At 43.8% G+C, this 16,086-nt stretch overlaps 2 protein-coding genes and 1 pseudogene across 3 annotated transcripts in view; 2 read left to right on the forward strand and 1 right to left on the reverse strand.

The window, feature by feature from the left end:
• The first annotated feature begins 617 nt into the window (after positions 1-617).
• LOC311149198 (tripartite motif-containing protein 29-like) lies at positions 618-9,660 on the forward strand. The gene is made up of 4 exons (XM_084186284.1): positions 618-887; positions 1,311-1,406; positions 9,211-9,444; positions 9,595-9,660. Exons 1-3 carry the CDS (start codon positions 636-638, stop codon positions 9,406-9,408), a joined length of 546 nt encoding a protein of 181 aa, XP_084042410.1. The 5' UTR covers positions 618-635; the 3' UTR covers positions 9,409-9,444; positions 9,595-9,660.
• LOC311149199 (tripartite motif-containing protein 16-like) lies at positions 9,583-10,855 on the forward strand (the record flags this gene model as incomplete). Its single annotated transcript, XM_084186285.1, has 3 exons — positions 9,583-9,754; positions 9,878-9,937; positions 10,176-10,855. Coding segments are annotated over 3 exons (759 nt in total), but the record flags the coding sequence as incomplete, so codon positions are not given.
• A 774-nt stretch (positions 10,856-11,629) lies between these two features.
• The window catches only part of LOC311148715 (solute carrier family 15 member 5-like), a 202,049-nt pseudogene continuing 197,592 nt past the window's right edge, over positions 11,630-16,086 (reverse strand). Inside the window, exons 5-7 of the transcript in view lie at positions 12,991-13,145; positions 12,732-12,840; positions 11,630-11,717 (exon numbers count right to left, since the gene is read on the reverse strand). The product of the transcript in view is annotated as a solute carrier family 15 member 5-like (transcript). The remainder of the gene's footprint in view (positions 11,718-12,731; positions 12,841-12,990; positions 13,146-16,086) is intronic.

Below are 16,086 nucleotides of genomic sequence, written 5' to 3' on the forward strand. Positions count from 1 at the left end.
CCACTTATGAATTATTATAGACACTTATAATCAGTGTTATAACACATAAGTGTATTATAAGGCATTATGAAGCTTATTATAATAATTATAATATGTACTTCATAGGAACTGTTACCCTTTATATATTCTAACAACTCATATTTGTTAGATTTATTCCAAATGAAGGGCCCTAACCTAGAAACTAAAATATTTGTCTCCCTCTCCACGTTGAACGCAGTTCTCTCTCTATCCCCCCCTCCCTCCCTCCCTCTAACCTCACCTATCTGGCAGAACCAGGAAGTCCCTCCCCCTCCCAAAAACTCACTTCTGTGGAAACGAAACTGATCTGAGTCTCTGTGTCGTCTGTCTGTGTGAGAGTGAACAACCATCCAAATGGCTCAGCAGGGAGTTCTGCTGGACCAGGACCAGTTCTGTTGCTCCATCTGTCTGGATCTACTGAAGGATCCGGTGACTACTGCCTGTGGACACAGCTACTGTATGGGCTGTATTAAAGAAAGCTGGGATCAGGATCATCTGAAAGGTGTCTACAGCTGTCCACAGTGCAGACAGACCTTTACCCCAAGGCCTGTTCTGAAGAGAAACATCGTGCTGGCTGAGGTGATGTCTGCACTGGGACCAGAAAGCAGAAAGCCCTCATGTCCTGTCTGGCGTGTCTGGCCTCTTACTGTGAGACACACCTCCAACCTCACTATGAATCTCCTGCTTTCAAGAAGCACAAGCTGGTCAAAGCCACCGCACAACTACAGGAGAAGATCTGCTCTGATCATGACAAACTGCTGGAGGTTTACTGTCGTACCGATCAGCAGTGTATCTGTATGCTGTGTACAATGGATGAACATAAAGGCCATGATACAGTGTCAGCTGCAGCAGAGAGGACTGAGAAACAGGTAAGACCAGAACTACTTGTTGGTGACTGTCTGATAAACAAAGAATTAAAGATACAGTAGGAACTAAAGCTCTTTGAATATGAGATCATTCAAATGAAATCGATCCTCAGCAGAACAAATATGAACACAAACCTTGAGTATATTGAGTTTGCTCCAAATGTTTCACAATTTTCTAAAGTCAAACAACATTATCATTCTGAATGCCCTTTTAGGAGTTCAAAGTTCAGCCTCAACCCCTTGATACATGTACGCCTACCATAAAAACTATAATCATTCACATAGCAACATAATAAAATTATTTCACACAGACAGTTCCTCAACATTTTAGTCCCTAACTTCTATGGGTACTATGTCACATTACTATACTATTGATCTACTGGACAAATAAAGCTTGGTAGCTCATTGAAGATTGATTCTCCACAGAGGCAGCTGGGGATGAGTCAGCAGAAGGTCCAGCAGAGATTCCAGGAGAGAGAGAAGGAGCTGAAGGAGCTCCAACAGGCTGTGGAGTCTCTCAAGGTGAGTATTGTTGACCAGAGGAGACACACCATTTTACATCTCTCCTCCAGTCAGAGAGAGGGAGAGAGACAGGCCTCTATCTAATCCCACTGACCCCACTGTTGGAAACAGGACCCCTTTCAGAGAACACACGGCTTAATGTAACTGACGGGATATGAACCCGGGTCTACTGCGGGAGAAACCAACATCTTGGGGGTTCGATCCCCGGGACCACCCATTTGTAAAAATGTGTTCACACATGACTGTAAGTCGTTTGGATAAAAGCGTCTGCTAAATGGCATATTATATATTATTATGTTACACCAAGAGGAGATTCCCTACTGGGCCGACACTGATTTTAAAGTCACAAGTGGGGCTACCTCATCACATAACCATGAGTAATCATGAGTGACTCATGTCCGCTATACATTAACAGAGCTCTCTCTCTCTCACTCTCTCTCAATTCAATTAAATGGGCTTTATTGACATGGGAAACATGTTACATTACCAAAGCAGGTTAAATAAATAATAAACAACAGTGAAATCAATGATCAGAAATTAACAGTAAACGTTACACTCACAAACGTTTCAAAGTAATAGAGACATTTCAAATGTTATAATTCAAGTGCAAACAGAGTGAGTCAGACCGAGTTCTGGAGGTGAAATGGAAATGAATGAGGGAGAGTTATGTGAGGTAGAAGGTGTGGTGATGAGCTCAGAACCAGAGCCTGGCATCAATGGACATGATAAAGAAGAATCTGGTGCAGTAGGAGTTACATTGTTGGAGAAAGTGGATCCATACCTTTTGGCAGATTCATTTGTGGTTTCAGGGTGGGTGGGAAAGGAGTTGGGTGCAGTTGAATCAGTGAAGGTAACCTGTAGTGGACTTGTGATATTTGTTTGTGTTTCTTCTGACCAGAGGGAGTGGGCGCTCCGTGTCACGCAACTTGGGTCAAGATCTGTTTTTTGCTTTGCTCTTAGGAACAGGACACCATTGAAAGGAGTGATTTCTGGGGTAGCGTTAAGTGTAGAAGTGGAGCAATTAAGGTTGAAGACTGCTGGTGTTTGTGATTCCCGCCGTTTGGTGCAACACAGACCCGGTGGTGAGCGTGGTGAAACAGAAGAGTCACTGTCAGTCCTTTTGAGTTTTGAGTCTACCCAACAAAGTCATGGTAGGATATATCAGTTATCCTGTTAGAGCTTTTGTGCCGAATCCACTGCACTGATTCAGGTGCAACGTTTATGGTCATGTTGCAGCAGTTTGTAGGAGGGAGATTCCAAGATGTGGGAAATGTGCAGGAGGGCGTGGGATAGAGGATTGTGTAGTTTCGGTGGATAAAGTTGTGTGTGTCAACTGTTGGGATGCCCATGTTGCTGGATATCGGAAGTGTCCGGTGCGAGAGAGGCAGGTTGAGGTGGCTAGAGTCAGAGTAGTGCAGAAGGTGTCGTATGCTGAGACAGTGAAGAAAGTAGAGGAGGATGGGTCAAGGGTGACAGATCCTGAGAGGATCCCTGTGAGTAGTAGATCTGTGCCAGCACAGAGGGATAGGCCAACGAGTGATATATGCTTTAGTAAAGATAGCTTCTTAGCATTCATAGCAATGTTTATTAACTGTTCCGCAGAAATGGAACGTAAATCACAGAAAATAGATGTTGTGGTGGCAGCTGCAGAGAAGTATTTGGGCATACAATATTTGACTTCAGAAGAGTTACAGGGTGTGTTGAGTGGTTGTGTCCCGTCCTCCCAGGCCGTTGGCATGGTGCAGGAGCAGATAGGGTCAAAGTAGTGGAATGGGGTAGTGGGTATTTAATGAGTGTAGGGTTAGTTGGAAGGGTGTTTTTCTGTATTATTATAATTTCCCCTTTTCCCATTTTGTGTCACAAAGTATAATGGATTGATATTATAGTCCAGTTGGGGGCGGTAATGCAAAATATTGGATGCCAACCGCTGTTAAACTCCAAAGAAGAAGAACCGTTATATTATGGCTATGTACAGTGTTGTAACGATGTCTCTGTCTCTCTCATTCCATCACTTTTGCGGTAGTTGGTTGTGTGGGTCTCTGGTTATGAATGGGGTGCTGACAGACAATCGTTGATGGATATTTATAGAGCTCTGATCAGGACGACAATTGATTATGGGTGTATAGTTTATGGAACAGAGGCAAAGACTTGCCTTCAGAACCTGGACAGAATCCAGTATATAGCTTTAAGGATATGTATTGGTGCATTTAAATCAACATCTGTATGTGCCTTACTAGTGGAGGCAGGTGAGATGCCTTTGTATGTACGGCGTAAAAAATGGTCATTATCTTATTGGGTTGAAAGGCTGTGAGGTTGAGCATCCCAATGCTACTGTTCTAGATGACTGTTGGGAATATACTAGTAGACAAGGCAGTGGTTTTGGTTGGACAGTTGGAAAGCTTGCTGATGAGAGTGGTTTGAGGGAGTTGGAGGTTGGCCCTTCTGTGGTGATAGGGGATGTTCCTCCATGGTTACTCCCAGACCCTGTTGTTGATCTAACCTTGGTAGAGAAAAGGAAAGATTTGTCAGAAGTCAGTGATATAGAGAAACTGGTTGACAATTACATTGGTAAAAGTTTTTATACTTTTTTACCGCTTTTCACAGATGGATCTAAGGACCCAGATAGTGGGCGCACAGGAGCAGGCGTTTACGTTCCTGAATTTGATGTGCAGATATGTAGAAGACTAACAGATTAACTGTCAGTATACTCAGTTGAACTGTTGGTGATAATAGTTGCCCTCCAGTGGGTGGAGGACGTACAACCTGTTAGAATTATAGTATTCTCAGATTCTCTGTCTGTATTGAATAGTTTATCATCTGGTAAATCTAATAGGAGTTACCTGCTATTGGAGGTATTAATGTTATTATGGAAAATTGAGAGAATGGGTGTAGTAGTGAGATTCTGCTGGGTCCCAGCACATTCGGGTGTGGAAGGGAATGAAATTGTAGACCAGTTAGCTAAAAGAGCTTTGAAACAAGATATAATTTATATTAATGTTCCACTGGGTAGAGGTGAGGCAAAATGTAAGATCAGAGTCAGTTTTATAGATGTGTGGCAGAAGAGATGGTAGTCTGAGCACAAGGGCCGGCATTTATATGAATAGTTTACAGTTTTACAGAAAGGTCGATGGACCAAGATTCAAAAGTCAGATTAGGAAGGAAGAGGTGGTGTTCACTCAATTGCGCTTAGGACATTGTACATTGAACTTTTCATTACATTTGGTTGGCAAGCATGTGAATGGTTTGTGTCTGGGGGGTACGGTCGATGAAACGGTGGAGCATGTGTTGTTATATTGTTGTAAGTATGTTGAAGAGAGGGAAAGATTGAAGTGTAGGGTCATTGAGGTTGGGGGGGGTTTGGAAGGGATTTTGGGGATGGGGGAGGGTCTATTAGAAGTTAGTAGGGCTCTTCTTTATTTTCTCAGAAGTACTGAGTTAGGTAGGAGGATTTAGAAATGTTGGAAACCGTGATTGACCACACACTCCAGCACAGTAGGTGGCGGCATGCACCTTTAACGCTGGTTTGTGGACCGCCATTATATCATAGAAGAAGAAGTTGGTTGTGTGAGAGATTTGTGGTTCGTGAAGAGGGTATTTTCTGAATTTACTTTCTCATGGTGGAGGGTTTGTTTATTGATTTCCACTGTTTATCGTTTAGAGTTGAGGGGGGAGTAGGGGTAGTTTGTTAGGGCGGCGTGATGGCCTCAACCGAGTGGAGAAGAAACGCTGTCGCTTCGGGTGCGTTCCGGAGAAAGGTGTGGAGGAAGTTTTGCTCATGGTCGGCGAACAGGTTGGAGCGGAACATCTGCACTCTGCATCCAGAATGAACAAGGCGGTGGTTGTGTTAATGAAAAAGGTTTGTCTTGTTGCGAGTGGAATTTTTGTGAGGGGTGTGTTGGTGCAGATTTCGCCTCTTTCGATAAGAGTTGTGGTGGCTAATCTGCCTCCGTTTATTACGTACGAACAGACCGCAAGTAGTTGGTTAGTTTAGGTAAATTTGCAAGTGGTTTTGTGTGCTCTCGGCTGGGTGCCAAGCGGAATCCGTTAAACATGTCTCTTTTCGTAGACAAGTGTTTGTTTCTTAACAAACTTCAAGATTACACAGGGGAGGGGTGGAACACAGGGTTTGCTAGCAAAGATAGTTTTCGGTGTTTCTAGTGTGGGGATCATCAGTTATAGGCTACAAGCAGCAATATGATTGATAGGTAGGATAGGTATTGAACCCCGGCCAAATAATCCCTACTCAGATGCGCTAACCTCAACCCTAGTAAACATGCATTATAAAAACCTATATAAAATTATCTCATATTGGGAGTAAATAGCCTCTGAATAGAAAAGAAAAAACACTGCATCTTCCAGCCCACCAATAAATTACATAATGCAACTGTCGCGGTTAGCATATTTACCTCAACATGCCCCTCACTTGCGTGAGAAGGCAGAGTGCTCGATGCTGGTTGATGAATTTGACAATTAATGTACTAGGAAAATACGTTTTTGTCGACCAGAGGTGACTGAATTAATATTCAGGCGTATTGATAATCATTATAGTAATGAAGTATAATTTCAAAACATGACCATAAAAACAGGTAATAATAAACATGAATCATCATTATATTACTTCACAGTAATGTGTTTTCAGTCCTTCCTCTTGCGTTAGCAGTGTGGAAAGGGACAGTAAAAAGCTCAGGCAGGAGTTTTCCTGTGAGGTGGAGTGGTGGTGTATCCAGGGAGAGAACTAAACTAATCTTCTGAAATGTCATTCATGGTCTTATGCTTCCATCTATTGGAATTATTAAGCAACTGCAGTAGTACTGAATAAAGTGTTTTTCCTTACTAATCCTTACTGAAGTAGTGATAACTCAGAATTGCAAAATAAATGGCAGGGGTACCAGGAGGGAGGAGAGGAATTTTTTTACATTTTAGTCATTTAGCAGATGCTCTTATCCAGAGCGACTTACAGTTAGCGAGTGCATACATTTTCATACTGTCCCGCCATTGGAAACGAACCCACAACCCTGGCGTTGCAAGCGCCATGCTCTACCAACTGAGCTACACGGTAGTAGTGCAGGGCCAAGTGGTGGTGCGCAGGCCGTGGAGAAAGTGGTGGTGGGGAGGGTTGCAGCTGGGCTACATGAGCTGAGGCAGGTTTCTGTAGTAACAGAGACTTCCGGTGGGCAAAGGCTTGGTGGGCTCATCCCAGGAAAGATTGCCTGTCATTGGGGAAGAGGCACTGATCAGGGGGGAAGTGCAGGGGGGCAGAGACTGGGGAGGAGGAGGACGGTACCGTGCCAATGGTGGAGGAGGAGGAAGAGGGGGGAGGTGAGTCTGCGGGAGCGGAGGACAAGGCGTCTCGTTTTCAGACGGCTCATTGGATCCAGAGCTGACAGCCAGTCAGGCTGAGGGCCCAGTATATACGGTGAGAGAACTTTCTAGGTTCCTGATGGAGACTAAAGGGGAAAAATAAGGTTCTGCTGGAGTCTTATTTGATTGATCCTGGAAGGTTTGTAAGGTCAGTACAACACGTGATGAAGAATGAGGGGTTTAGTGTCCTCTCACCCAGGAAGCGGTATAGGCTGAGAAAATGGGTCATGGGTTCTTAATGGCATGTCTTCAGAATATGCTTAAATGGATGTTTTTTTCTGGCATGGCGGCTTTATGGGCTTCTCTACTGGTTTCTGATTGTGGTGATTTCCCTCCCACCTCTTATGGAGATTTCACGGTTAGACTTCCTTAACATGAACGGCGGCAGAGACTGGGGGAATATGTCAAACAAAAACATTTAAATGCCATGGCAGAAATCTTAGTGCAGGGGTAGCAAAAGAGGTGTGTAAGGGTAGGATGTTAGTGTTTAGAACCCAAATAATGACCTTGTCTTTGCTTTCATAAATGTGTCTGCACCTGGTCCTCTGTAGCTCAGCTGGTAGAGCACGGCGCTTGTAACGCCAGGGTAGTGGGTTCGATCCCCGAGACCACCCATACACAAAAAAAAAATATATATATATAAATGCACGCATGACTGTAAGTCGCTTTGGATAAAAGTGTCTGCAAAATGGCATATTATATAGTACAGGGCTCAGTTCTCTGTTTCACCAGAAGGGTTGGAAAAACAGAGTGGGGAAACCAAGAAAATCACTTGTTTTACGTTTGTCTGATGGGCTTATAACTTCTGTTGTGGGGAGATGAGGGAGCCTGATGGGTGGGTAACTTCTGTTGTGGGGGAGATGAGGGAGCCTGATGGGTGGGTAACTTCTGTTGTGGGGAGATGAGGGAGCCTGATGGGTGGGTAACTTCTGTTGTGAGGAGATGAGGCTGTGGAGTTGTACTCTGATTTATAGGGGGCAGAACTCTGTGGTCCTGGGTGTTCTCAGGTTCTGCTCACAGACCTTTCCAAACTCTCTCTGTCACAGAGAAATCAAATAGACATTTCCCAGGCCTTTCACAAACTCTCAGCTGCTGTCTCTCAGACGGTCTGCCTGTGGATTTTTATAAAAAGTTCTGGGGAATTATTTTACAGGACGTGTGTTGCGTGAGTGCGTCGGGGTGGGGGAGCTGTCGCTAAGCTGTAGACGGGAGGCTTTGACTCTCCTGCCCAAAAAAGGGGATTTGAGCAACATAAAGAACTGGAGGCCTGTGGCATTGCTCTGTGTGGACTATAAGATGGACGGGTAACTGTGTATCAGGACACCTAATCACAGACAATCTGTTCATAATCAGGAGAAAGCCTTTAATAGGGTGGACCATGAATATCTGTTCAATGTGTTGTTTTGGTTGTGGGGAGAATTTTGTGGCCTGTGTTCATATGTTGTACGCTGGGGATCATGTATGGTCAAGGTGTGGGGAGGGCTCAGTAGGCCAGTCTGGGTAGGGAGGGGCATTCACCAGGGACAGTTCCATCGTTCTGACTCAAAGCGGTGCAGAGGCTACTGTACCCTACGGTGGTGGGCTGGAGGGAACCAGCATGTGCTCTGTTGAGGAGGGCTGGTGGATTGGGGCTGGATCAGCAGCTCTTCATCATGCGGCAGGAGAGACTCAATACAGCAGGGGTCTCTGATTTCTATGCTGCAGTACTTAGGGCTGGAGCAGCCTGAGGAGGGGCCACCACCGTTTCCACCACTGCAAGTGACAGCAGAGACTGGGGACTGGCAGGAGAGTCCGGAGGACTCACTGACTTTTAACACTCTGAGCCTGGGGGAGTTTGAGGAGGTGGGGGGTAAGGTGCTGTACACCCTCAGTGTCAAGGTTAGACACATCAGGAGCTTAGCGGTTTTGAAGGGGCATCAGTGGCAGGGGGTTGTGGGGGCTGAGAGCATGGCAGGGTATAGGTGGAGGGTGCTCTATAAGCTCCCAGTGCTGGAAAGGTCAGGGGTCCTCCAGTGGAGGGTATTAAATGGAGCCCTGGACACCAATAGCTGGTTGGCTCGGGTTGACCTGGGAGTTGGGGAGGGTGTCCGTTTTCTGCAATGACAGACTGTTCATCATGTTTTTTCTGTGTTGCCAGGGTAATGCCATTACTGTTGACGCCTTAGGGTTGAGTTTGAGTTGTACAAAATGATCAACAGTGTGGAGATGTTTCAGGAGGTATGGGGGCTCAGGGGGGCTGTCTGTACGGCTGGAGAGGAGGGGTTGGATGGACGGTTGGAATGTGGTGCTGGATGGTGTATTGTACTGTGGTGTTGGGTACTGTATAATGTGATTGTGTGGAGGTTGTGGTGGCACGCAATGTGCTTTTAGGGGTGGGGGTGTTAGTGTAATGAGGATGGCTCATTAAAGTAAGACAAGTCAGTCTCTCTCTCTCTCTTAACAGAGCTCTGCACAGGCAGCAGTGGAGGACAGTGATAAGATCTTTACTGAGCTGATCCGCTCCATTGAGAGAAGGCGCTCTGAGGTGAAGGAGCTGATCAGAGCCCAAGAGAAGGCTCAAGTGAGTCAAGCTGAAGGACTCCTGGAGCAACTGGAGCAGGAGATAGCTGAGCTGAGGAAGAGAAGCACTGAGCTGGAGTAGCTCTCACACACAGAGGATCACATCCATTTCCTCCAGGTAACTCAACTGCCTTGATACATGTGATATAAAATTAAAACTCTCAATCATTTGGTTCTGCTCTGTCTCTGTCTCTGTCTCTCTCTCTCTCTCTCTCTCTCTCTCTCTCGCTTTCTCGTTATCAGTCTCTCTCTCTCTCTCTGTCTCCAGAGTTATCAGTCTCTCTCCGGTACCAGTGTATCTTCAGACTTACCCAGCATCGTTGTCCGTCCTCTTCAGTACTTTGGAGATGTGAGTAAGATTGTGTCTGAACTGAGAGAGAAACTAGAAGACTTCCTTAAAGGAGAATGGACCAAGATCTCCACTACAGGTGTGTTGAAAATAATAAGAACATCAACTTCAGACCATTGAAAGTTCCCTACTAGTCATATACATGTGGAATATGGTATGATGATAACATTCCATCTCTGTGAATGTGTTTGTGTGTCTGTAGTGAATATAGTGGATGTTGTACTGCCTCCAGAGCCCAAGACCAGAGAACAGTTCTTACAATGTGAGTCTCTTTATTCTGAAGTAACTAACAGTCTCTTTTTACTGACACTCCTAACAACCCCTCTAGAAAAATTTATAGCAATAGTAGATCTAATCAAAGACTGGGTATCTATCTGACTCCTCATATTTCTCTGATTTGATCTCTGCTGTGCTCTAATCAAAGACAGGGTAGATACAGTATCTGACTTAACTTATTGTTCTAACTCCCCTCATTGGTCTCTGCTCTGCTCTTCTCCCAGATTCCTGTCAGCTCACACTGGACCCAAACACAGCATACAAACACCTCTCTCTGTCTAAAGGGAACAGAAAGGTGACTAATACAGACGAAGAACAACCATATCCTGACCATCCAGACAGATTCACAAACTACTACCAGGTTCTGTGTAGAGAGGGTCTGTCTGGACGCTGTTACTGGGAGGTGGAGTGGAGTGGGTGGTGTGTTTATACAGCAGTCTCATATGAAGACATCAGCAGAACAGAGACAGATGGTGGATTTGGAGAGAATAACAAGTCCTGGAGTTTAAAGTGTCATAGTGTTGGTTATTGGTTCAGACACAATAATGTTAGGACTAAAGTATCAGGCCCTCGGTCCTCCAGAGTAGGAGTGTACCTGGATCACAAGGCAGGTACTCTGTCCTTCTACAGTGTCTCTGACACAATGACCCTCCTCCACAGAGTCCAGACCACATTCACTCAGCCCCTCTATCCTGGGTTTGGGATTGGTACAAAATCATATATCAAAATATTTACCAGTAGATATAGATGATTTCAACTATTTCAGATATATAGATGGAGAGCTTCTTGGTTATTAACAGTCTTCCATCAGGCCTACGACCTGGTTCAATTCCCCTTCTTTAACATTATTGTAAAAAAAATAATTCTTTAAACATAGCACATTCTTATTAGCCTGGTCCCAGATCTGTTAGTGCTCGTATAACATGCCATTTAGCAGACACTTTTATCCAAAGCGACTTACAGTCATGTGTGCAAACATTTATTTTTTCTTTTAACGTATGGGTGGTCCCGGGGATCGAACCCACTACCTTGGCGTTACAAGCGCCATGCTCTACCAATTGAGCTACAGAGATGGAATGATGGCACATACAGACTGACACTCAGGCTTCAGACTTTTACTGTCTACCTGATCACCTCTTGGCTGTTGCAATCCTCTGTAAATGTGTCTCTTTTTCTCTTGATGTAAACTGTAGTACTGGCAAACCAGTCAAATCAGAAACTGGGATCATTGTTGATCCATTTATGGTCAGATGAGAATATTTAAATCACCCATGTACATGTATGAATACAAACAATTCCGTTTTCTGAATCAATTACTGAATCAATGTGATCTTTCAAAATAAAACTCATCATCATGACATTGGAATTGCTCTATTATTGAATTGATTGACCCAATGAATCAGCTATTTCCAGTCATCTATGTACCAGTACATCCATTTAGAGAAATGGATGATACATAATACACCAACACATTATATTGGAGCAGGAAGGAACACAAAGGTTGAAGTCTATAACCATCTAAACTGTCTAAAACTGACTGTCAATGAAAAGAAAACACAGTACATACATAAATAAACCAAGTGGAAGTCCAGCGCTAGAGGGGACAAAAGTAGTGTAGAGGTCACAACACTGTTTCTATGGAGACTGTTGTGGAGGAGTGTTCCATGGTGTCGTAGAATCACAGGCAGGTCTTGTACTGCAGGAGTTTCTCTGCCAGAAGGCTGCTTCCTACTCCTCTACTCTGCACCACACTCAGGTCTAGGTACCTGGGACACAGGGGAGGAGAGACTGCTAGGGTGGATCTGTCTCAATACTGTCACCTGCCTCAATACTGTCACCTGTCTCAATATTGTCACCTGTCTCAAAACTGTCACCTGTCTCAGTACTGTCACCTGTCTCAATACTGTAATCTGTCTCCACACTGTCACCTGTCTCAGTACTGTCACCTGTCTCAGTACTGTCAACTGTCTCAATATTGTCACCTGTCTCAATACTGTCACCTGTCTCAATACTGTCACCAGTCTCAATACTGTCAGCTGTCTCAATACTGTCACCTGTCTCAGTACTGTCACCTGTCTCAATACTGTAATCTGTCTCCACACTGTCACCTGTCTCAATACTGTCACCTGTCTCAGTACTGTCACCTGTCTCAATACTGTAATCTGTCTCAATACTGTCACCTGTCTCAATACTGTCACCTGTCTCAATACTGTCTCAATACTGTCACCTGTCTCAATACTGTCACCTGTCTCAATACTGTGACCTGTCTCAATACTGTCACCTGTCTCAGTACTCTCACCTGTCTCAATACTCTCACCTGTCTCAATACTGTCAGCTGTCTCAATACTGTCACCTGTCTCAATACTGTCACCTGTCTCAATACTGTCACCTGTCTCAATACTGTCACCTGTCTCAGTACTGTCACCTGTCTCAATACTGTCACCTGTCTCAATACTGTCACCTGTCTCAATACTGTCACCTGTCTCAATACTGTCACCTGTCTCAATACTGTCACCTGTCTCAATACAGTCACCTGTCTCAATACTGTCACCTGTCTCAATACTGTCAGCTGTCTCAATATTGTCACCTGTCTCATCTGCACAGACTATATTGAAACTTTGTTCAGGCCACGTCAAGGGGTCAAGGAAATTCTCAAATTTGTTTGACTGAAAATCTTGAAGTCCAAGACTGAATGAACTCTAATGGCTTCCTCTCCTCCTCATGTCCTCTGTCTCATCTACAGTGACTATATTGATACATGAGAGGTTCTCATACTGTACCTGGAAGATATCCACCAGAACACCAGAGTGTTTATGGTCATCAACATGGCTAAGAAGAAGAAGAAACGTTCCAGATTCCCTTCATGCAGTGTGTTTGGGTACAAGTTACCTGTAGTTGGACAGGAGAACAGTGCTATCAGTGGCCATAGGACTGAATCACCATAATGCAGACAGAACCCCATCAACCATTCCAACATGAATGTATGTTCCTCTTCAGTTTCTATGGTTACGATGATGCATCTGTTAGTGAAGCCTTTACCTCCAGAGAGTAGGTAGACCAGCTGGATGATGAGGGCTCCCAGGAAACAGCCCCCTCCGTAGGACAGGGGGAGGAAGTGCAGGGAGATGCCTCTGATATGACTGGGTGTCAGGTGGAAGGAGATCACAGAGCCTGGAACAGAGAAGAGAGGAAGGCTGGGAAGCATTCATTTGGTTCAAACGTTTCTTGTCTGTCTCTAATACACCAGTAGGGGGAATCCTAACCCTAGCTTCCAGAGTTCAGAATACTATCCTCCATGTTGGCAGTTGGTTCCAAAACTCCACATTCTAACTTCATCCCAACTACATATGGTGTCCATTGACATTCGAAATCTCAAACCCAGTTTGTCTCTGTGTACGAACAATGTAGGAGCAATAGGTGTGTCAGAAATACGTGCTCAGCCAGCCCCAGTAGGATGTACTGGGGAGCCAGCTGGAAGCAGGCCATGGAGGACACCTGGAGCACCTTCCCTGACAGGGCCTGCTCCATCAGAGGATAGCCCTTCCTGTGGACCTCAGACAGGCCTGCTACCAGGACAGACAGGGCTGCACACACATGACCCAGCACTGAGAGAGGAGAGGAGGGAGGGGACAGGGAGAGAAACAGAGAGAGAGAGGAAGAGAGAGAGACATTAACATTGACTGGCTCATTGATGTGGATGGTATTTGTGTGTGTGTGTGTGTCGTGTATGTGTCTGTGTCCGTGTGTGTCTGTGCGTGTGTGTGTCTCTGTCTGTGTGTGTGTTTGTGTCTGTTTGTCTGTCCGTGTGTGTGTGCCGTGTGTGTGCTTACTGATGACTCTGTCGGGGGAGAAGGGTGTTGTGAACTCCACATTAATCTAGGTAGCCATAACCAAATCAGTTAGTCACTGAGAGACGATATATCAACACAGAGATGGGCAAAATATACTGTACATCAAAATTGGATCTTGTTAAAAATACCAGATACTCTAAAGACTAATGTATCAAACTAAAATACAAAATACTTTTGTAGTTGTATGTAGATAAAATACAAATACATACAGGTAAATACATTTGCTAGTATACACCTTCACTACAACAACATTCTCAGTGACGGAAGAAAACAGCTTTTAACTTTCTATGACTGTGATATGAGATTGTTCATCTACATTAGTTGAATGTACTGATGGTAAGTCTCTCTGGATATGAGTCTCTCCTAAATGACTAAAATGACAATGTAAAAATGAACAATTGCAAAGCACACTGGGTATTATTATTTGCTTTCTTTTGGGTGCAGAGCTCATTATTTTAATACCCAGCATATTTTTCAAGTGTTCTTTTTTACATGTATATTTAGTTCATTTAGCAGACGCTCTTATCACACCATAGTGCTATCAGACTTCTGATACCAATGCAGGGTGAAGGTGGGGCCACAAGATGTGAACCGCTATAAAAAAATGGTATAGAAAAGTATTTTGTATTTTCAAAATACATTGGAGTGTAGTTCATCCCAGCATAATTCAAATGACTAAATACTCAGAAGTAATTAATATATGTATTTCAAATGCATGTAACATAAATACAAACTATCTCTGCCGACTACCAAAAAATCTGTCACACTTCCTTATCAAAGAAACCACACCCCCTCTACATACAGAGTACACATTTTTGTCATTTACTAGTCACTGTATCAAACCATAGTGCCATCAGACTTCTGATACCAATGCAGGATGAAAGGGGATCACAAAATGTCCAACCCCTATAAAGAATGGTATAGAAAAATATGTTGTATTTTACAACAACAAAATGTTTTTACAAATTACAGGTCTCAAAAGTATCTTGTTCCAAATACATAGGATTGTAGTTCAGGCCAGTGCAATACAAATGACAAAATAGTCAAAAGTCATTGAAATATGTATTTCAAATACGTATAACAGAGATACTGCCCATCTCTGTCTCCACATTATCTTCTGTAACATGTTGAAGGGAATGCCTGCTGTTGGAAGCGTACTCCACCCTAAAGCCACTCTCCAATTAGGGCCACATCCTAGTTAAGCAGTACACCTTGCTGCAGTCAACTCTCTATGCCCGTTTGGTGAGCCACCATGCGGCTGGTGGGTCTCCAACCCAGCCACTATCTCAAAGACTATGGACCTCTTGATGAACTCTTTTGATGTAGTTTTGATTGGTATGGTGGCCAAAGACATTTCAGTTATAGTTTTGACTTAAAGGGATACTTCAGGATGTTGTCAATGAAGCCCTATATTTATTTCCCCAGTCAGATGAACTTGTGGATAACATTTGTGGTGACAGAAATTGACTTAGGTACAAGGTAATTAAGTAAGATGACATACAGTTAGTCTTAAAGGTACTAAACGTATTTATTGTGTGAAGAAGATATAATGAAGAAAACATTCTGCCAGTAAAACTTCATTAGAACAGTGTGTCGCACAAGTTCCTCTTTCTGGTCCTCTGTCTAAACCAACTGTTCTAGGAGGAGTGCCAAAACAGCTTCTGGTTGAGGGGCAGCATCCTGTTGTTGATCCTCTGTCTAAACCAACTGTTCTAGGAGGAGTGCCAAAAGAGCTTCTGGGTGAGGCGCAGCATCCTGTTGTTGAGATAGAAGTCACAACAGCTCAGCATTAGGGTTGAAAACTGAGATGTGTCAGTTCTCAGAACCCTGTTCCGAGAACTGAAACAACACCCTGATCTCTTGAGTTTGTAAGTGATTGCCCAGTAATTATGCTCTGAGGAGAGATGGGTATTTTATTTTGCCTTTTCAATGCCTTTTCAAAGTGATTTGTGAAACATTTATTTTTAATAAAACTCCAGGACATTTTCCTGTTTAAACCGGTCCTTTGCCTCCAGTGTCCTGGTCCTAAAAAACCCCTGCAGACAGAGTATTCTACTACCACGGATGGGTAGAAATTACTACATACAATTACAAAATACAGATACAAAATACCATCAAGATCAATGTATCAAAATAAACTACTAAATACTTGTATTTTGTAATGTATTTCATTCAATGTAATGTATTCATTTTAAATACAAAAATACATTTGCAAGTAACCGATCCGAACACCAACAACATTCTCAGAAACAGTGACAAAACCTTTTTTCTTGCTATGACAGTG

The sequence above is a fragment of the Coregonus lavaretus genome (genome assembly GCF_964263955.1).
Source record: "Coregonus lavaretus genome assembly, chromosome: 21".
NCBI classification, from domain to species: Eukaryota; Metazoa; Chordata; class Actinopteri; order Salmoniformes; family Salmonidae; genus Coregonus; species Coregonus lavaretus.

Bases quoted from the DNA above. Each gene is read 5' to 3' on its own strand.
- LOC311149198 (XM_084186284.1), top strand. From the start codon at position 636: ATGTCCTGTCTGGCGTGTCTGGCCTCTTACTGTGAGACACACCTCCAA. The intron at 888-1,310 runs GTAAGACCAGAA...GATTCTCCACAG, and splicing joins CAGAGAGGACTGAGAAACAG to AGGCAGCTGGGGATGAGTCA. The intron at 1,407-9,210 runs GTGAGTATTGTT...CTCTCTTAACAG, and splicing joins AGGCTGTGGAGTCTCTCAAG to AGCTCTGCACAGGCAGCAGT.